Source organism: Semicossyphus pulcher, unplaced genomic scaffold, assembly GCF_022749685.1.
Source record: "Semicossyphus pulcher isolate SPU_LCO1_2020_fin unplaced genomic scaffold, fSemPul1.0.p SCAF_15, whole genome shotgun sequence".
NCBI lineage: Eukaryota > Metazoa > Chordata > Actinopteri > Labriformes > Labridae > Semicossyphus > Semicossyphus pulcher.
The window spans coordinates 11,148,551-11,171,162 of NW_027211659.1; the positions used below are offsets into that span (position 1 = coordinate 11,148,551).

General features: G+C 41.8%; 1 protein-coding gene across 3 annotated transcripts; it reads left to right on the forward strand.

Moving 5' to 3' along the window:
• The first annotated feature begins 414 nt into the window (after nucleotides 1-414).
• On the forward strand, nucleotides 415-21,156 carry mid1 (midline 1). Of its 3 annotated transcripts, none has more exons than XM_069663587.1 (11): nucleotides 415-544; nucleotides 6,525-7,246; nucleotides 9,495-9,554; nucleotides 14,117-14,212; nucleotides 14,863-14,970; nucleotides 17,214-17,362; nucleotides 17,446-17,573; nucleotides 18,555-18,698; nucleotides 19,297-19,458; nucleotides 19,562-19,769; nucleotides 20,089-21,156. In XM_069663587.1, exons 2-11 carry the CDS (start codon nucleotides 6,581-6,583, stop codon nucleotides 20,435-20,437), a joined length of 2,070 nt encoding a protein of 689 aa, XP_069519688.1. In that variant the 5' UTR covers nucleotides 415-544; nucleotides 6,525-6,580; the 3' UTR covers nucleotides 20,438-21,156. The 3 variants fall into 3 exon arrangements, with proteins under 3 accessions (XP_069519688.1, XP_069519690.1, XP_069519689.1); XM_069663588.1 differs by lacking the exon at nucleotides 415-544 and adding an exon at nucleotides 4,606-4,847; XM_069663589.1 differs by lacking the exon at nucleotides 9,495-9,554.
• Nucleotides 21,157-22,612: the final 1,456 nt, after the last annotated feature.

Here is a 22,612-nt window from a genome sequence, read left to right on the forward strand (position 1 = left end):
AGACTTAAAACATAGCAGCGCAGATTGTGGTTGAGTATGATTGATACTTGTAAATGCCATCATTCCAATTATGCAAAAATGTGTTATAAAAGCACTCAGTGTTTTTTTTTATGGTGTGCAGCTCAGCTATGTGGATGATGTTTATTTGAGGATGACAAAAAAAGCTTTGTTGGGAGTTATGGCAGCACTCCATGCTCTGATAGCCCTGAGTGATAGAGCAAACCAGCACAAGTCCTTCCCCTTCCACGCGATTGGGCAATGCAACAATTTGCAGCCCACTATGTCTGCGTGGGATAGGTAGAGTCCTCTGTGAGAGGAGAGAAAAGGGTGGAAAGTTTCGATCCTCCTACTGCTTTTCAATAGGCTTAGAGGACAGGGTTAGAGGGTCAGAAACTCACAGGGAGCAAGAGAGACGAGTCACTCCACTCAAAGTCAAAGACCACTGCACTGGATCAGCTTTGCAGAGCCCAAATATCAACTCTGACTGACTCTAAAGGCGGCTATTTCCACCCTTGTCTGTTTTATGGATGTAATCATGTGGCGGGTAAGTCAGAAGGTCATTCCTAACTCGGTATGTATTTTCTGTTACTGCGCCTCTGTGTTTTTCTACCAAAACATTGAGTCACGATTATGTTTCCACGCCTGCAGGCAGAGCTCTGTGCAAGTGTTGAGGTTGTTTGGCCTTGTTGTGCTCACAGATGCCTTCATGTTGTGATCCGTGGATAATACTCCAGAGCTAGGATGACTAAGTTAGAAGGCCGAGGGGAATTTAGTGATTAAGAAGTGTCGAAGACAGTCTGAGCTGCCAAAGTAGATTTCCAGTCAAATCACTCTATTCACTCTACGCTGAGGCATCATATAAAAGAAAATATAAAGAATTTGTTACAGCAATAACAAGACCGGACCTTGCAATATTATTTTTGTAGGTAGGCTTTTCTTCTCCTTCCCTCAGTGTCATCTTTCCCCAGTCATCATAAAAGTTTTTTATTACCTTAAGTCAAACAGAGAAAGCCTCTGTAGCCCAGAGGGAGATAAACCCAGCCCTTCATCCATAATCTGGTAGCCTCCTGACCTACAAAATACCATTTACTCCCCAGATAAGATAAAGGATACACACTTCTCTCCCCTGCCACATCCGTAGACGCTCGGGCGATACATCTGGCCACAGTTTGTGACAGGCCTGCATACACACAGGAAGCTAATGAAGGGTGAAACTGGGACATCGCAGTCGGGCCCGTGGTTTCCCTTATTAATTAGTAACTTATCTTGTTCCTGTGAGGAGGAATGTTAGACATCTTCCCGCCAGAGTGCGCTGCCTTTGATCCCCCGTGTGACAAATAGATATAAAGATGTCACCGTGGCAGCACACGTGGAGGACTTTTTAAAGACATCATGGCTTATGTATTAAGTGAAGCTTAACAATTACAGCAAACTACAAGATGTTCTCAGGCAATGCCCAAACAAATATACATTTAAAATATTGCATAAATAAAGATCTAATTAGCATCTGAGATGTAAAATGATGAAGTATCATGAAAAGTAACACTGGTGTAGTCAGGTTTATAGTATGAATAGCAGAAGTTTGCAATATTATTGAAATAAATAAACAATAAACTGTAATATAATTGTATAATAACTGTAATAATAGTATAATTAGACTTAATTAAACGTGCAAATCCTTTTAAGTAGTTACTTTCAATTCTAGTGTGCAATTCTAGTATTCTTTGTGTTAGGAAAAATGTTCCTCGAGTTACATTATGCTGCATTTCATAAATCCACCACTAGATGTCGCTCTTTGACCGTTCCCCCTGCTTAAACGGTGTTGTTGTATGACGTTTACAAACTGCTTGTACACACGAGGTTGACGTATAAACACGTTTGGAAGCGGTTGTACATTGTAATGTAGTCGAAACAAGCAGTCTTCACGGTAGTTTTGAACCCAGTTAAAGATTTCTCGTCCAAACGGACCTCTGAGAAGCAGCAGGCTACATGCCTGGAAAGTCACAAGTTCCTGTGGTTGTGGAAAGGATACGGTGTTTTCCCGCGGATGCCACCTGCCAAGCCGCGCGCGGGGAGGAAATGAGAGTTTGGTGCAACTTCTGAAGTTGGCCTCGATGACCTGTACAGCTCAGACAGTAAGCTAAATTAAAAGAAAGTAAGAAAGTAGACTGGTAGCTGACATTAAGACCTCTATTTCCAGTCTTCAGTCTGTAAGAAACTCATTAGCCAAAAACATTAGGTGCATTATCGATTTTTGGGGCTGTTTCCTCATTATGAAACATCCTGTTCACTCTGGAAGGAAGCTCGAGCCTCTTAATGGAAAGTCATATGTTACTGTTAGCATCAGAGAGCACAGCAAAAACTCATAACTTTTACAGATGAGTTATAAATTCAGTAGCCTAAATGTTTAGATTTGTAATTAACTTGCCCTCCACTATCAGTTAAATAACATTAATAATGGATGCCAGCCAGGGCCAGGCCTCTTGCAGCTAATCTCAGTAATGTGTGCAGCTGCAGGTCAGGTAGATTTGTCAGTGTAATCAGCTGGCTCGTGCTGCTCCAGCTGTAAATCACATTAGGCCTGAGTGGGCCGCTGCTGAGCAGGCTGCTTTAGGGAGCAGCAACAGGCCACGCATTGGTCACAGCCACGCTGTGGAGACAGGATTACAGATAAATATGTTAGGTGTCTGCCCCAGGAAAGAAGACAAGAGCAATCACACTCCCTCAGTGGCTGAATACATGGTGAAAGAGCTATCATTAAAGGTGATAAAAGAGCATAACAAAAAGGATTAGGACAATTCTGGAGCAGGTAATTGTCTTCATATGTGAGACATTGTAATTGTTTCCTCTCTTAATGACCCATTACTACTAAATCAAATAAACTCTGTAAGTTAAGATGATGGTTCAGTTCATTATTTGACAAGCAGCACACAGTTAAGTGCATTCTCACCCCGTATTCAGCAGCAAGAATCTGCAATCATAACTGTGCCTTATGCTACAATTAAATGTAAATGCATCTTCTTACTAGGAGGGAATTTATGCCGATTTGTCCTTGAACCTTTTGCACAACAAATGCATTTAAATGCAATGCAGTAGACACAATTGGGACTTCGACTAACAGTTACTCTGTTTGTCAATTCATTTGTGGATTATTTTCAAAGCCCTGTGATTGACTGGCGATCAGTCCAGAGTGTACCCCGCCTCTCGCCCAATGACAGCTGGGATAGGCTCCAGCCCCCCTGCGACCCTGAACAGGATAAGCGGTATAGATAATGGATGGATGGAAGGGTGGATTATTTTCAGTTGATGGATTAGTTATTGGTCTATGACATGTCAAAAAGTGGTAAAAAATGTTGATAAGTAGTTTCCCATTGTCCGAAAGCCAGTGATTTTCAGTTTACTGTCATAAAGGAGCAAAGTAACCAGAATATATCCACATTTATCTATTTTTACCTTAAAAACTGTACTCAGAATAATTTCAAAGTAGGTGGGGAATAATTAAATAGTCGACAACTAAACTATTACGGTTGCAGCTCTAGTCAGTTTTGATGTATGCTCGTGGTTTTGATACCTGTAATAGCCTAAAATAGCATGACCATAAAGGTTATAAGACTTAACATGCTAAAATTGCACGACCTATGAAAATGCCCCAGACTTTAAATTCTAGTTTTTGTTATCTCAAGTTCCTAAAAGTCCGTCTGCTCATGATCATAAATTCCATCCCAGCTGGAGTCTCTATTGAGGAAACCTGGGGAATTCCTGTCACATTCCCATGTGCATCTCCCGAGCAGTGTAGCCCACACCCACCGCTTTGTCTGAACTTTAGCTCGTCTTTAATATTTACAGAGTGTGCCTTCCTCTCGGAGACGATAGCCGCTCTGGGGACTCCCTGTGAATGACAGGAGAATTGAAACGGCGCACAGTGGGGGTGTGTCTGCGGATAGAGGCACATGGTTAGCAGATGGTACCTCGGTGATTCCCACATGAGGGGCCAACTGGGACGAACGTGAAGGTAGCAGGTGATGTTTCCAAGTGTCTGTCTTCATTTGTAGTCCTGTCTGTCTGAGATGATGTTTAGTGTCTTTCAATGTTTGCTGTCAGGAAGAGGAATGGATTTTTAGCCCTTGAGGCGTGTTACACATCACTGGCCTCTGGAGACTGTGAGGTAATTCCTTTTTTCCACGTCACCTTGTTTTTTTTGGGATGCTGCTGAAACCGCAGACCTCTGTCCCACGTTGCAGCTGAGTCCTGCAGCCTCTCAGGTGGCCTCTCATCGTTGTCTCCAGCCTTTCTCTTTGAATCCCTGGTGGCAGAGAAAGCAAAGAAAAAGTTCCAATCCGCAGCTTTGTGCGGAGGGATGGCCACACAAGGAAACCTGAACCTGATCCCGATGCTTTGAATGTCTGAATGGGCAGGGCCGAGAGGACACTAACCTGCCTGTAAGGGCATGGGCTGGGGCTCCGCACAATCCTCTGCCTCCGCTTGTTTTCTCTCTCTCTCTCTCTCTCTCACACACACACACACACTCTCTACACTCCCTCTTCTCCCAGTTACTGGCCAGCGCTCCAGCTGTAGGTGGAGCTGGCTTTCCTGGAATTGTCGGGCAACTTTTCCTGTTGTGCTTGCTACCTCTTGCTCAATCTTTCGCTTAATGACAGCTCTGCAGCAGGATTACTGGGGCTGTGAAGACTTGTGCCATCTGGATGCCTGTCTCTACAGCCATGTCCGGGTTTATATGGCTGCCTGGTGCAATTGTTATAAATATGTTTCCATGATTTAGGTCAGAAGTTTTTTTTTTTCCTTCAGCAGAAATGTCTCGGCAGTGCAAAGTGGGGCGAAATCCATCGGTGGGTAAAGTAAACTGTGCATGAATGGGAGAGCTTTCAGGAGTGCGTAGTGTACTTGGGGCTGTAGCAGCAGTTTGTAGTGGCTCTCTGCCTCAGTGTTGTTTCTGTGTAACTTTAACACCATAGGCGATGACATCAGAGGATCAGCGTCTTTGCATTGTGCTTGTTAACAAAGATCTTTCTTCATCTTGTATTTAAGAATCTAACCTGTTTGACAAGACCTGTAACTGCTATAACGTAGCCGTAAGGTTAGCTTAAAATGATATCATGTTTGGTGGCTTAATAAAGCAAAAATATGGCCAACAAACCGATCAAATGTTTGCAAGTAATTCGGTTTTTTTTGTGCCAAAGTTTATTGAGATTAGTGTGGTGTTAAGCTACTTACATATGCGTGCATTAGTTATGATTCGTGGCCTTAAACGTGGTGTAAACAACTGATAAAGTGTGTAGAAGCTTTAAAGATATGTTCTTTAAAACTTTAAATGGCGATGCCTGTGCCAGAATGTTTGGTGTTTTATTGTCAGCGTAAAGAGGCCGTCTTTGCTCCTCTGTAACATTTTATAGACGACTTCTTCTGCCGCTTTGTCTGTCAAGAACCAAATATCAAAAGAAACAAAGGCCCACAGAAGCATCACCGTCACTGGAGACAAGTGCAACAATCGCCTCTTGTCTCGTACAGTGCAGCGGGACAGCCGAGTGTGTGTGAAGATCTGAATAGAATAGAAAAGAACAAACCCAGGTCTGTAGCTCAGAGGTAATTGCTGTATCCTCGCAACTTCAAAAGGGGCTACTTGTGGCCCCGACCGTCCTCGTAACGAGCTTTTGCCTTCTTCACACATAATGAGTGGAGGTAGAGAGTTCACATCGAGAGACGCTGTGAGCACAGTGTGTCCACTCGCAGCTGGGGTGTCTGACTGGCCGGGAACAAAGGCTTAGTGTCTGTGATAGTGTGGAGCCCCAGCCATCAGCAAGCAGGCCAATAGACTTCTGCTTGGCTGAGCTGTCAGTCCTCGCTGGCCTGCTGACTACAGTACAGAGCGGAACACATGGGGACAGGCTAGACTTTTCCTGTGCCAAATTAAAATGAGCCGCGGCTGCATTCTTTCGAGTTGTAAGTCGAGCCAAACAAACCACACAGAAGTCTGATATATGTGTAATATACAGGGACGTGTTTGTGTTGCAGCTCTCCTGTTAGCTTGTTTTATTTTTACAGTTAGCTTCATTTTCATAATCACATATTCCTTACAAGAATTAACATAAAGTTATATTTATATTTGAACATTCACTTTGCAATGGAAATCAACATGGGGATGAATAATTCTGCTTTTATTATCATAAGTGCTTTATAATAGGGGCAGAATATGCATGATGTCTGTATTAATCAATGTTTATTTTCCGCTCTACGTCTAATCCAGAACATTAGGGCTGACACTTACAATTATCTTTATCATCTGCTGATTATTTTCCTCTTTATTCATTTTGTCTGTTTAATTTCTGTCACATTTATGCTTGTTAAAACTTCCTAAAGACAAAAGTGATGTCTACAAGTAGCTTGTTTTGTCTGACAAGCACTGGACGTAATGCAAGGCAACTTCCTACCTCCTGTTCAAGGACTGTTTACAACCTCCAATAGTTCCTAGCGATCAATATTTTAGAAGTCTTTTTTTGTCTTTGCAGATAGCTGATCAGCTTCCCTGGATTTCGCACACGACCCCGCTTTGTTTCGCCTGAAAATGGAAACACTGGAGTCGGAGCTGACCTGCCCAATCTGCCTGGAGCTCTTCGAGGACCCGCTGCTCTTGCCCTGCGCTCACAGCCTTTGTTTCAACTGTGCCCATCGCATCCTGGTCTCACACTGCACCCCCACCGAGCCAATTCAGTCCATCAGCGCCTTCCAGTGCCCGACCTGTCGCTATGTCATCACTCTCAACCAGAGGGGCCTAGAGGGACTTAAACGCAACGTGACATTACAGAACATCATTGACCGCTACCAGAAGGCTTCTCTGAGCGGACCTAACTCTCCTAACGAGACCCGGCGCGAGCGAGCCGCCCCCGAGAGCAGAGCCATGACTTCTCCCACTGACCGGGTGCAGTGCCAGTTCTGCGAGCAGGACCCTCCGCAGGACGCAGTGAAGACCTGCGTCACCTGTGAGGTGTCATACTGCGACGAGTGCTTGAAGGCCACCCACCCCAACAAAAAGCCTTTCACGGGCCACCGTCTAATCGAGCCGCTGCTGGACTCCCATCTGCGGGGGCTCATGTGTCTGGAGCACGAGGACGAGAAGGTCAACATGTACTGTGTGACAGATGAACAGTTGATCTGTGCTTTGTGTAAGCTGGTTGGCCGACACAGGGACCACCAAGTGGCAGCGCTCGGTGACCGGTTTGACAAACTGAAGGTAAGAAATGATCTATAGCAGTGAGAGGAATGCTTGGAGATTTATGATGCACTGCACAAAACACTTTCCTCTGTTTTCAACCCCTTTGATTCAAAGCTGACTTCTGCATTTCTTCACCTCTCTTCAGCCTGTATAGTATCACAGTAAGGCAGGTACACAAGATGTCAAGATGAATTTAATTTATTATATAAAATGTGCAGCATCAGGAGCAGTATAATACATATAAACTTTTTATATCTTCACGTATATTTGAGTTGTTTTGCATTACCCTAATTTGTACTGTATTTTTGGAGCTACTTGGCACTATTATTTCCTTCGGAATTAATAAAGTTCTATCTTATCTTATCTTATCTTAAATTAGTTTATCTTATCTTATCTTATTTTATCTTATAAAAAATGCCATAAAAAAGCTATTTCGTGCCGCCTGATTTTCCTAATGTAGAAATGTGGACAGACACTGAGATAAACAATAGTTTTTCCCAAAAAGTTTGATGTTTATGTTCAAAACTTGTAGCAACACGAACTTATAATACAGAAAATTACATATTTTATATACATATTTTTAATCAGCCAAGTTCAAGGATTGTTAATTAGAATTATTTAAAGGATACCAATAAAAGTTTTGTACTTCCCGCTTAACAATAGCCATCATTTTTGAATTCCAGTTTTTATTACTTACAGATAATTAAGGAGAAACTTGTACATTTTAATAAGTGGATACATACTGGACTTAATGCTGTCGGTCTACAAACATGAGATTTTTAGTTATTAACAGCCGTTATGTTTCGTACAAGTAAAAAAAACGTACAAAACTACATGTTAAGCCGAGTGAGATGCATCCCTGTTTATTGTTCTAAGACGTGATGTGAACGTAACATACAGCAGGCCTACACTCTGAATCAGAATCAGTTTTATAGGCCAAGTATATGGGCACATACAAGGAATTTGACTCCATTTGTTTCTTTACTCTCAGTGTGCAGACACACAAACTGACATACTACACTTAAAACAAGGACAGGTTGGAGACACTGAGGCACTAAAAGTTAAAAACTAAAACTACTATTAACACTACCGAGGCTGCCATCCGCGGCGCCATCTTGGCTGTACCTCAAAGTACCTAGAATAACTAAAGCTACAAAATTAATTCTAACTAACGCTTGTGTGATATTCTATCATCTATAACCTTTCTAAAATAAAAAAAATCCTGCGTCAAGAGCGCCCAAAACCGAGCACCCTGTGTCTCCTAAGCCTGATTGATCTAGCTTATTCCCCTCTGCGTTAGGGTTCTATTGTTGCCCAAAAACACATCAATGGGCGAAACCTTTACACTGGGCGACATGTTCTGAAATTACGTTGCGCATTCGCACTTTAATTTAATTTGAGACCACCCTAAATAAACTGCCCATTCAAAAAATAATCGCGAACGCACCAGATCTCCGGCGCAAAATATTCCCAGACGAAGACACTATTTACTTATAGAATTGTCTATTTTTGAAAACCAGACTTTATGTTTAGTATATGTTTACTTTAATGCGGGCTTCACGCTTGATTTTGGTCTTGTCATGGGATTTATTTATAATAAAAATAAAGAATACTGCCAGCCTTACTGCATCCAGACCAAATTAATCATAAGCCTTAAATAGACACGTAGAAAAAAAGAAGTGAGTAGCTCCCTCTGTGCCAGTCTAAAATGTAATCGCAGACCCTGCCAGAGACCGCTTTCACAGTTTTAGGAGGAAGAGGAACTGCTCATGTTCAGAGATATCAATAAGGCATGAGAAGATGCTGTTAGATGGAGCGCATGAAAAGGTGGCTCTGCTTTCTTCCCTTTATAGACTTGAATCAGCTTCTTTCATAAGAGTGACTTAGCAGGGCAGTATTTGGCCGGTACAGTGAGGGTCAGCCTCACGGGATCATATGATAGTCCACATAAAGGGAAAGTTCTGAGCGCATCCTTAAGTGTACCCTAACAATAGCATGGCATCCACTGCATGAAATAAAAATGAGGCTCTGCTTTGTCTTCTCTCACGGTGTCCATGCATGACTCACAAAAGGGGGGGGTGGCAGTGGTGGGGGGGGGGGGGGGGCACTGCATCGCAAGTAACACTCGAAACCCTTTTGTGCCCGCTCCTCTTCTTACACAATGCTCGGTCACAGTGGAACTGGGATGCAACATTTTGGGCGAGATAGGCCAGAGGACCAAGTCTTAACCTGTCTCCCTTTGTTTGATCATGCTGTCATTGTGCAGAAATCTCCTGGCCGCTTTCTCTGTGTGGGGCGTGATCGTTCACACCAGGAGGCCGACCAGGTGATCAGAATCATTTCTTTTAAGTTACACATTCAGGGACAGATTTACTTTACTTAAAAAACTAAACCTGAATGTTGCTTTTCAAGGGTTTCATCCTGTGAAAAGCAACAGAATGAAGCACATTCCCTGCTTACACACAGACATGGCTATAGCCTTGGTGTTGTCTTCATTCATTCTTCTAGTTAATTGTTCCTCTCTTTAAATAAACACATCCTCACAGTGGTTATTGACTGTAGCGTGTTTGACTTGAGCTGAATAGAGTCCTTGATCCTTTATCTTCTTTAAGCCGCACTAACAATGATCTGTTCTCTCTGCTGTATTACATCCTCAGCTGCCTGATGTCATTTAACAATGGGCTGTATTCTTCCGATTCATGTTTTCATTTGTTTCCCTATCTTGTTGACCACACATTACATGCACTTAGCTGCGTTGTTAGAAGCCTCATAGGAAACAGCAGTTCCCATCTCAGAGAGAAATTGTTTTGTTCTCGTGGCACGCAGGACAGCACCCAGGTGGCATGCAGCTGAGCTTGTTCAGAGTCGCTGTATTTCCCAAACACGTGTTTACACTACCAAACACATCTCAGACTTTCGCACACAAAGGAACATTGTAAATGTGTGCATGTAAGCGTGTATAATTTCTTCAGGCTGGTTCTAGCATTACGTGACATGATCCTGGTCTGGTATCAGATTATCCATCCTTATATGTATTCCCATATTCAGAGTCAAGGGAATGGATATCCCATCATGCAATGTTTAGAAGGGAAAAGAGCATTTTACACATAGGATGTTCAGGAAAAACTTGGGTTGCCAGTTTGTCAGTCAATAAGCACTCGAGGGCATTATAAGTTTCGACTGACTTTAAGTTGCAGGTTATTGAGCTGTGGGAAGAGACTCGTGAAAACAGAGAGAAATGTACGCTTAAAAAAGAAACGCTAGGAGTAAAATCTAGAGCCAGGACCTTCTTATATGCTTCTTATATGCTAGGGTACAACACGGTGCTGATATATCAGTTGTTGCAAAAATATAATTATAGTAATGTCTGATAATAATAACCTGCCTTGAAACCATTTTAAAGACTGTATTTGTAACTCTATCATGTGTAGTTATAACCTTATTAGTGACACCTCTCAAATGCATTGACTGATTTCATATAAATTTGACTTTCATATGACTTTACATTATATTTATGCAAAATGAGTCTACACAGTAGTGATGGGAAACGCAGGGTAACTCACGATACGATACAATCTGTTACGTTACGATAGGATACGATACATGATACAATGTGATACGATGTATTAGGATACGATACGATACAATACGTCAAGGTAAGATATGATACGATATGAAACGGGATACAATACAATGCGATATACGATACGCGATACGTGGCCCACGATAACGATAATATCATGATACAGCAATTCTGCGATAATTGACATATTGCAAGACAATAATATAATGATACATCACGATATCTGCTTAAATGAAGAGCACAAAACAGCCCTAAAAAGGTTAAGAGCAGGGTTCATGTATTTATTCACTGCAATTTGGTGTCAGTTGACACAAACGGAGATGAAACCATGTTTCAGTCTGTAAATTAAATTTAGAGAACATTTTAGTAGAACAACTGTCAACAAACAAATGAGCACTTTGGATTTGAAAGTGGCTGGCGCATCTCTTCTTTTCACCTCTGTCTTCTTCTTCTTTTATCCTGCTTCTTGTCAACTTCTTCGGCCAATTTATTTCCTTTCACGTCACCCTCATTGATGTCATAAGTGCCACCGCAAGGAGTCATGAAGTAGTGACGCGGTGAGTCGAAATCGCAGGGAAATCTGTTTAGAGCGCCATTTATTCCTACATTAAAATATTGATATTTGGCGCCTGCATCGATAATTGTATTGCACGAGTCAGGGCGACGATATATTAAATATCGTATCAATATTTTATCCCACCTCTAGTACACAGTTTGGATAGCCCCCACAGTGTTTAAAACGTTGCAGACACCCTCTGAGCTGCACCTTTGTCCTGCAGAATCAGTGCACTTCGGGGCTTTTCTGAGCTATAAATAAAGCATTGAATAGAATGAAACACTGTGGTGTTTTTTTAGGCACCTGAAGTTAAAACAGGTTTGGAACTTGCTTCCACTCCCACCTTGACTGACAGGCCTTTAAGCAGGCCTATTCCAGAGCCTGTCACAGCAGGAAGAGCACAGGTGTTATTTTAAGGAGGCTCTGCTCTATTTAAGTATCCCAGTAAGACATGACATTACAACGTGAGGGTGCATCAACCTCCAAATTGTTGAGTTAAGGGATAGTTGATCATTTGTAACTTTCATATGTGTTTCTATGAAAGCCTAAACAGCCCAGCAGCAAAGTGAAACTCACAGATGAGCAACAGGGTATTTAGTGCAGAATAAAATGACAAACTCTGACAGCGGATCCGATTTCTAATGTTGACACAGGAGAAAACTCCAGAGTCCTGACAGTGACCCGTCAGGACTGTGAGAGGAAGGAAGGGAGCCTGGCCAAAGCAAAGGTGTGGAACCAGAAGCATTCACACACAAAAAGGAAGCTGCTTTTCTTTCCTCTCATCAGCTTTAAAAGAATCTAGGAAAGAGGCGTCCATTAGAGAGAGAGCTGTCTAAACACGCAGAGAGTGTTAATGTTGCAGGAGAAGCAGTATTTTAGGCACTGTGAGAAACACAGAACACCGAAATGTTCTCAGAGATGAACTCGCCTTGTCTCTCACATTTTCCGTCTTTTCCATTTGCTCTCCCGCTCTCTGTTTGGCTTTAGGTGGTTCCTCAAATAACAGAAATTTTGACAGTGTTATAAGCTCATACACTTGGCTATATCCAACATCAGTTTGATGAATATGTTATGTTTCATGTGCCCATTTTAAAAGGTTTGCACCCCCCCCCACCTGTACCTGCAGCTCAGCATCTGAAATGGCTTTCACCACATTCTCTTCCATATAAATTAATCATTCTTGTGAGAGTGGTGATATAAAGCCTCTGCTATTTTAGCACACAATGACGCAACCCCCCTTATAAAATCACAATGTGAAACATCTTAAAAAGGTCTGGAAGAGGTCTACGCACTGTGTGCTACAAGACTTGGATCTTTACGGACCCTTTGTTCTCCGTTTGTTCTCTTCTTTGGACTATTTTCAGGATGTTGTTTTTGATCAAGTGAAGAATCTTGCATGATGCAAACAATTACACTTTTGGAGTTTGTGAACATTTTTAAAAGGGAAAGTTTAGGTAGATGAATTGAATATAAAACCTTAAAGAGGGGGTATTGTGCTGTTTCACATTTTAAGACTTAAACGTGGGTGTTTGAAATCTGTAGGTGAAAGTATGTTGGAGTAATCCCCTGCTAAAAAAGTCTCAGTCTACAGTCTGCTGTGAACGCTTGCTTTCAGACAGACTTCTCCAGACACTTCACTGTGATGTCACAAAGTGGAGGAACTCTATATTTGGGCATCTGCCCGAGATACAGCAGAACTTCCTGCCCCTGGCACAGTTCAAGGACACGCCCACCCAGCAGCTCAGTCTGCCTGAGACATTTTTTTCACTCCACTACTCAGCTCAACGGCTCTGCTCATCGAGTTGGTTAAGAATTTCTTGGAGAAAGTTTCTTTGGCTGTGAAGGAAAGACATCAGTGTTTACTTTTCCAAAGGACAAGAGCTCCAGATATTTATTTCAAATCTAAAAAGTGAAGTTTAGTCTGACGACACCTCTGTAACAAAGGGCAGGAGGGTAGGAGTTCTGCCCCTCAGCAGGTTTTTGAGAGCTGGCCAATCAGAAGAAAGCAGGCTTGTAGGGGCGGGGTTTCTTAAAGAGACAGAGCTGAGTGAGTCGTTATAGGCAGAGGCTGTATGAGGGTATCCACAGGTATCACAGAGTAAAATATGAGGCTTGAAATAAGCATAATACCCCACCTTTAATTTAGATGCCAAATACAACATGGATGTCTCAGAGATCAAATCATCAACTTTGTTTTTTAAAACAACGTAGAGACGTTTAAATTTGGATGTGACTGCACTTTTGTTTCCCTTTAAATAATCGACAGCACGCTTACATGTAATTACGCATTAATAATCTTTAAGAATAATAGTTTATATCAAAAGATATTTTGCACTATGATGTTAAACAGTCATCTTCCTACCCAATTACAGCGAGAGATTACGTTTGAAACATAAGCCTTTGATCTGAGTCAGTGATTAACACAGCCGGGGTTTAGTCGTCCAAATCGCTGGCAGATGCTCTGCTAAGCTCCGCGGCCTCAGCAGGCAGTATGATGGGATCTCTGGCTCACAGGGAGGACCTGGGGGCTCTGTACAGATCAGAGCCCAAATGTGGACAGTCATATCCAGAGGCGGCCTTGTGTGTCCTCTCCTGTGCCCATTACACTGAAGCCAGATATGATCCTTATGTTCCCATCCACCTTACTCTCCTCCAGGATTTATTCGGCTGTTTACAGCTTGTTGTTGGGTCTCTGGGGAGGTCTTACTGTGTAATGTTATACTCATTTTCATTTTTTTTTTCTCCGCAGCAAGCTTTGGATTCCAACCTCAGCAGTCTAATCAAGAGGACCAGTGAGTTGGAAAGTCTGATGGGCAAACTTATCCAAACCTGCCAACATGTGGAGGTGAGGTTGTTTATCTGTCTGGTTTCAGGTGCATGCTGCTCGCTGCTGCTGCTGCTGTGGCGTTTCATGGGCAACAACTCATTAAAATATTAACGCAGTGATAAATGACTGTATGTGAGGGTGGCTATTCATCATGTCAACAAGATTAAGCACTCATTAGGATATAGATCAATCATTTCTGTGATGTGCATGAACTTAAATGCTAATTTTCAGGGCAAATATGTATGCATTAACTTAACATTATCTGTCTCCTTTAAAAGAACATCGAGCAAAGCAAGGTTTGGTTTATAATCCCACCTCAGCATGCCCCTGTAACTCAAACTTCCCTAGCATAGATTTAAAAAAGTGAGAAGCAACCTTATTTTGGTAAATATATTCTCACTAGAATAAAGACATCAAAACAGGGTGCCACACGTTCAATACAACGTCTGCTATGATTTGTGTGTCTGGGATGAAAAAAACAAGCTGTGAACAAGGTCAGATGACTTCCTCTGTGTCCTCCCCGACATAAAAAGGCAGATTTATCCTCTAATGTTGTCCATGTGTTGCATGGGGGTTTTGCATAATATAAATGATGCTGTAAATAAATTACAAAACGCTCCCACTGACTGATCGTCTCTTATCTATACTTCTTCTTCTGTCCCGTCTAGGTTAATGCATCGCGACAAGAAAACAAGCTGCTGGAGGAGTGCGACCTGCTGATTAATATCATACAGCAGAGAAGACAAATCATAGCTACCAAGATAAAGGAGGGGAAGGTACAGTTTATCACCTTCTGTGTCTTGATAACCTTTGTTTGTATGTTTATCACCTTGTGCATGTTGATAACCTTGCCTCCCGGCACAGCTGACAAGATAACTTACATCTCAACACCCGAGCATGCGGCTCTTGTTAGAGTGCAACAGTAACAAGTCGGTGCTGCTGGGTGAAAACCATGTATCCTGAAAATGGTTCTTTTACAAGGTGATCAGAGGAGATAAACATAGACATATTCTGTATACAAGAAGAGGAAAAGATACAAAAAATCTAATAAATGTAGAGGTACGGATTTAATTTAAAACTGAAGTAAAAGTGAAAAAGTACAGGCTCTGAAATGAGGTGTGTATAAAAGTAAAATGTACATCTGCTGTTTCTGTGCTAAGCTAGCTGAGCAAATTAAAAAAACCTTTATATTAGAAATTATAAAGTTTAAATTTGCGTCAGTGTGCAAATCCATGTGGCTAGTTTTCCTTGTATGTCTGGACTTCTTAATATTTTGTCTCACAGACCAGCTCCAGTCATGTTTTAAGACATGAAATGCTCTGCTTGAAATACAAAATTGCGTCCGATGTTTTTTTCCTGCAAAATAAGTTTTATTACCTTGTAAAAATCCTCCCAAGGCTTCTCCTCCTTCTCCCTCATTAAAAAATACTGAATCTGCATAGTCCCCGCCCACTATGCACACTTCCAACCGCCATCTCCGTCGCAAAAACAAAACACATCTCTGCCATCGTTTAGTGGCAACTTGTTGAAACTTAGCTAGCTTGAAATGTAGTAATTAGTAATAGTAACATTAACGTTAGTAGTCAGTAGTGAGTTTGCAAAAATTACGATGACAGTTACAGCTGGCTCACGCATCACCGAGCGGTTGCCATAGGTTACACATAATAATATGCATAGCATCGCCCCGTCCATTAACGGGATTGGCTCCTTAGGTTTGTGACATCTCAAACCTGCCAATCTGAAAACGTGTCGTTCAGCCTGTCCTTGGCACACTGCAGTTTAAAAGCAGACAGGCCCAGCCGTGGAGATGACTGCTCATGTTGTCCCTGATATGTCTTGTAGCACATGAAAAACACCACATGGAGATGTTTACAAGGTTAAAACCTTGATTTTCACTGGAGGGGGTCTTTAAAGTGTTTTTTCTCTTATTATGTTGCATCTATCATGCATGATATGCACTGATGGATACGCCAAGGTATCATCTTTTTATGTATTATTGTTCCATCCGTGTAGGTTGAAATCAATCCTGATTTTAGGAAGGTGATGCGCAGTGATTCAAAATTAAAGTAATTGATGACTCCCCCAAAACTGCATAAAAACCACATAACAATAGCAGGCCTGTTTTTTAATACAAGGAGAGATGGTAAAGAAATGTGTGTTAAAGCGTGGGGGGGGTTGGGGCTGGCTCAGTGGTTAAATCAGCGGCCCATGTAGAGAGGCTACAGTCCTCGATGCTGCTTGACTCCCACCCTCGGCCCTTCGCCAAACGTCATCCCCCATTCTCTCTTTCCCTGTTTATAACACTATCTACTGTCCTCTCTATCAATAAAGGCATAAAAAGGCCAAATAAAATAAACATTTGTCAGAAAAATAAATACTAAAGAAAAGTAGATACCTGGAAAATTCTACTTAAGAACTGTGACAAAGTATTTGTAGTTTAACACTTCCAAACAATAACAACAAACCAATTTAACAAGTTCAATCCATTAGAAATACTGGGCCCATACATCGGATTTGCATTTAAACTGTGTCTCTTGAATCGCTTCCTTTCCTTTCCCCCTGTTAGATGCCTGTATAGAGGCAGGTATGCTGTCCCACGCTCAGTGTCAGAGAAAGATCAGATCTGCTTCCTGTGAGGGCTCTCTGTGGAGGAGGACTCTTTCCTTCCTCACCCCGTGCCTCGTGTCAGGTTCTGGTTTCAGCTGCTAAACCAATGAGGCACAGATGTGGGATAAGAGGCTCATGTTACTGATGCAGTGTTGTAATGGATGTTTCATAAACACATTTCTCATGCCAGTTGCTTTTTGAACAGGTTGAAGCCACGGTTTTTGGTATTACACTACTCAAAAATCCAATTGTCAAAGGTGTAAATCAGATTTTTTCCAGTAGGATTTTCTAATAGGCGAGTTCAGATCAGATGTAGCATATGGCAGGTTGCTGCCTCATACAGTAGCTAGTACATCATTGTATTATTTACCCGACCTTTCATCGATCATCATGTCTTTTTTTCCCTGTCCAGTCAGTGCGTCTGAGGAAACTAGCCCAGCAGATCGGCAGCTGCAAGCAGTGCATCGAGAGGTCCTCGTCCCTCATCTCTCAGGCCGACCAAACCCTAAAAGAGACGGATCACACTCGCTTCCTCCAGACGGCTAAAAGCATCTGTGAGAGGTGATGCAGCAAAGAAAAACAACAATAACATAGATCTGATGTATAAAACTGTCACCATCTGATAGAGTGCTTCTTTATTACAGAGTTTCAATGGCAACAGCGTCCTCCCAAATCCTGTTACCTGAAATAAACCTGAACGACACCTTCGATACTTTCGCTCTGGACTTCTCAAGGGAGAAGAAGATGCTGGAAAGCTTGGATTACCTCACAGGTGAGGAAATAACACCGGGAACAGAAGCAGTCATTTCTATTTTTGGCTCAGCCCTACACATGAAGGACTGCATGAGTGAGTGAACTGTGACTTTCACAGCCGTAGAGAGAGAGACTCGTGACATCGCAATGGCGGATCATGGAGCATATTGCACCTCCACTGACGCGACTCTCTGTCTATACGGCTCTGGATACTTTGTTCGGGGAGTGGGCGGGGCTGCTCTTCCGCTGTCGTCACCTATGCCTGCAGTGCGCTCCTGCTTTCAAACACGTTGTCATCGGCCTCATAAGGACAATCCTTGTAACACATTGCCCATAAAAGCGCACATTGACCTGAAGCGGTCAGCCACATACTAGGTTTTGACCTAGTCTTGTTATGAAGGGAATGGCTCCGTTAATTAACCACCTAATGCTCACTCAGTATAAACAATAGATTATTAGAGTGCCAGAAGAGATTAGCAACACAACAACTTTGTCTTGGTCAGGTTTTCACTCACAAAATACGATTCTATAAACTGATTATATTACCAATTTTGTTTGGCTCCTTTAGCCAAACTTATCCTCAACGTATTCTTCAATCATAGGTTCAATTTTCGCTTTGGCATGGCTAGAAGCGGGGACTTTATTTTTCAACTAGACAGTGATAGAAAACTAAAAACCTCACAGATGTAGGCTACAGTGAAGCTTTATTTTCCTCCGAATGAACCAGGTTTGATTGTTTATTCTCAGCGCCTGTTGTGAGCGTGAATTAAACCCTGCATGGGGGCTGTAGCTCTAATAGCTGTAGGAACTGCTCCCAGGCTTAATTACACTCGTCCGAATAGAAACACAAAAGGATGATGCTTTTTTTGTTTTTGTGGTCTCTGCGACATATTGTGAATTTTTTGTTTGTTATTTTGTTGTTTTTGTGAGCAGAATTGAATCTCCTCAGCTTTTCATTACCGACTTGGAACAACATTTCTCTTTTGTTTTCCAATTGCAGCACCAAATCCACCAGTAATCCGCGAGGAATTATGCACAGCTTCGTATGACACAATCACAGTCCACTGGACATCAGAAGATGAATTCTCCGTCGTATCGTATGAACTTCAGTACGCCATCTTCACCAGCCACTCCAATGTTGTCAGTAAGTGTATATGCGGCTCTCTGGCGGCAAATTGTTTGTGGTGGGAAACATGACAATGACAGAGGGATTTGAGGGGGATTTCGCTGAAGGACTTAAAATTGTTTGGGGGCTGTGTTACAATATCCAAACATCATATTGTATTGTAGCAGCAGGAGAAGGGGGGCTTTGTCCAGGCTCTTATGGGTAATGAGATGTTACCAAAATACACTGCAATTTTCACAGTGACTAGGAGGGGGATCAGGGAAAAAACAAGCTCAGTCAGACTGGATGTACATCCAGATGCACATCATGAGCTCGATATTGTCTTGGGGTTGGAATGAGCAGCAGACTGCTGGAATTGATTGCTCTAACAAGGTCACAACATGCTCAATCAAGCAATTTATTCTCATCTGCCTCAGTGCTGGAGCACGTTGGGATGAGTGGTAATGAAGCTGTATTTCAGGAGTCAAAAGAGTGGTTCTGGATTGAAACACCTCATGCAATTCTGCTGTTTTGTCTCATTTTTTGGTGTCAAACTCTGACTGAGGGCCTAACGCAACATGAGTGTTGATGCTGTACTGCTTTGTTCTCTGTCTGACTCTGTCTATCTGGGCTGAAGGTTTGTGTAACTCTGCTGATAGCTGGATGATTGTACCAAACATCAAACAGAATCACTACACTGTGCACGGCCTCCAGTGTGGCACCAAGTACATTTTCATAGTGAAGGCCATAAACCAGGCTGGAAGCCGCAGCAGTGAACCAGGGAAGCTCAAGACCAACAGTATGTCCACTTTAACCACATATGTGCATAATTTATTCTGAAATACGTTATTCTTGGCATGCATTGCAGACACCAGCATATCTTGTGGCTCTTTTTCTTTAAGGTCAACCCTTCAAGCTGGACCCAAAGTCAGCTCACAGGAAGCTGAGGGTGTCACATGACAACCTGACCGTGGAGAGGGACGAGACATCGTCCAAGAAGAGCCACAGCCAGGACCGCTTCTCCAGCCACAGCAGCTACGGCGTGACAGGAAACGTCTACATTGACAGCGGCCGCCATTACTGGGAGGCTCTGATAGGAGGAAGCACATGGTAAAAACATTGACCTGTTTGTAGCCGGGGTTAGGGGCGTGGCTCCTTTGATTGCAATGTTTGTCAGTCGTTAATTCTGCTACTGTGATCCAGACCAGACATCCCAATTGATTATCATAGATTATATGTATGAAATATAACAGGAGGCAGTTCTTTTGCCATAGATTCCCTGTATGGTGTAGCTTTTGTATAGGATTTTGGGGGATGTACTTTTTCACTGTTGTTTAAGACAGTGTTTCAGGTGTACAATGCTTTGAGTCTTCTTTGACATCTTTGAGTATCCATGAACTCTCGCTGTTTTTTTCCATTGTTCATGCAGGTTTGCAGTGGGCATCGCATACAAATCAGCACCAAAACACGAGTGGGTCGGCAAGAACTCTGCCTCCTGGGTACTCTCTCGATGCAACAACTCGTGGGTGGTGCGACACAACTGTAAGGAGATGCCGATCGAGCCTTCACCCCACCTGCGCAGACTCGGGGTCTTGTTGGACTACGACTCTGGATCCCTGTCTTTCTACGACGCCGTCGGCTCTCAGCACTTGTACACATTTGACATCGCCTTCGCTCAGCCCGTGTGCCCCGTGTTCAACGTGTGGAACAGGTGTTTAACAATCCTCACCGGATTGCCAATCCCGGATCACTTAGAGGGGAGGGACTACCACGACTGAAAAAACCTGCCCGGCAGGAATTTCACTGTTTACCCAAAAAGACACCTGACTGCTTGCGCCTCATTGACTGTGATAGTATTGACAGAATAAAAACAGTAACCCAACGAGATGCACTTAATAACCCAGGATTACATTCCTAATCAAGCCTTTTGTTGTAATGAATTGGAATTATTTAAGATATTATTTTCAAGCATCTGCAGATGTTTTCTTTGCTTTGCACATTTATGTACATTACACTGCTGGGTGGTTTTAAGGGTTTGCTTACACATTGAAATATTGTCGAAATAGACTCCAGATTGTTTTATTTTTCAGTTTTTCCATTCATGTGTTCCCGAGGGTGATCGGTGCAAGGAATAAGTGAACTCTGACTATTTTTGGAAGGTTGTTTTATAGGATATTTTTAATGCAATGTTTTGGGAAGATTTTTTAAGTAAATGCACTTTGAGAAGATGTCACTATAAAATGTAAACTAAACCACTCAACACGTACCATAAGGAAAAGTGTCCTTGTCATTGTTTTGTATGATAAAAACACTTAAATAGGTCAGATTACAGTAGTTAACAACAGCTTCACTTTTAATGTGAAATCAGTCAATCCAGAAAATTTCCAAATATTTATTTCTGTAAATACTCCAGTAGATTTCAGCGTTATCATTCCACTTCTCAATGTAGCAATTAAAAAAATGTTTTTACATTTATGTTTCTGTCTGACAAAATAAAAGTGACTTCCTTTGATCCTCTGTGTCATTTGTCCTAATTTCTTACACACGCTGCATGCTAAAAACGTGCATCAGTATAATAATAATTGAACACAATGTGCACTTGTTTACACTCATTTATACTTGATGTCTAATTACAGCTCGAACAAGCTCTCACAACGCCGTGGTGAAAAGAAAACACGACCTCCATAGAGAAAAGTGTCAGTCCTGCTTTACAGGACAGACTCCGACCCACTAAGAGCCAAAATACAACTCCTGACAAGATTTGCTCTGACATCTCTTTTTGTTCGGGAGTAACGCGGCTTGAATTCTGCAGCATCTCCTTTCAACTAAAGTAGACGTGAGCAAAAAGAAAAAAAAAACTGAACTCTGCGTGACCTTCCCAACGAGACACCCTGCAGATACAGCTGTAATACGTGAAGTCTACCTCCTCGGTGTACTGACACCGGGCCTTTGAAGGATTTTGAGATGTGTACGTGTTTGTTTGTAAAGGGAGTAGTGGCAGCCATTTGTATACTTTTATTATACTTGTATAATCTCTGAATCTGGTTTTGTAAATAGATTTAAACTAAAATTGTATTCATATCCAGGTAATTAAGTATTTTTCTAATGTGGGGATAAGGTTGTGTGCACTAACGAATATTTCAGTTAATAAAACATGCTTTAAGACTACAGAATCATTATGCAAAACAAGATTGAACTCCTGTTTTGTATAATTTCATCACGTTACATGCTGTAGAAAATATTTCAAATATAAATATTTTTCTCAAGACAATACACCACTTATGTGAGGCGTTTGCAATTATTTCAACACTGACAGTACGTTGAAACAAACAAAAAAAAACCTATAAATATATTTTTACTCTGTCTTACTTTATGAGACATGAGACAAAACGCAGTGGCAAAGAAAAAATCTTGTCAAACACGCATAAGGCATAATGAAGTGAGCAGACAATAAAGTTAAGGCAATAAATTTAAGGCTCTTTTTGTTGAAGGATGAGACACATTATTGTGGATATGTGAATGCAACACTTTAAATAAGTATGATTAATGCTTTACTCTAAGTGGATACTTAAAGAAGAGAAACTAAACTGCAAGAATAATAAAAAAAGAAAAGAAAATCTCAATTTGAAGTATAAAAAAATGTACCCCTGGGCTCCACCTGCTGGTTTTTTATTTATATGATAAATGATTAAACTGCCTGAGGCCATATCTACCCCACCCACAAATTCCATCTATCAGGCTGGTCTATTTGTCTTGTGGTGTTAGCTTTATATAAATTACATTATGGGCACAGCTGTTATCCAGGAGGCAAATTCAGCTCAAGGCAAATAAAGAATAAATAGCACTTGGTCAGGAACAGTCACAATAAGACTAATGTGAGGTGTCACATTAAGCGATTACTTTATAAAATAATGATAAATAAGGATTCTATATATTATACATTTTATTAGAGC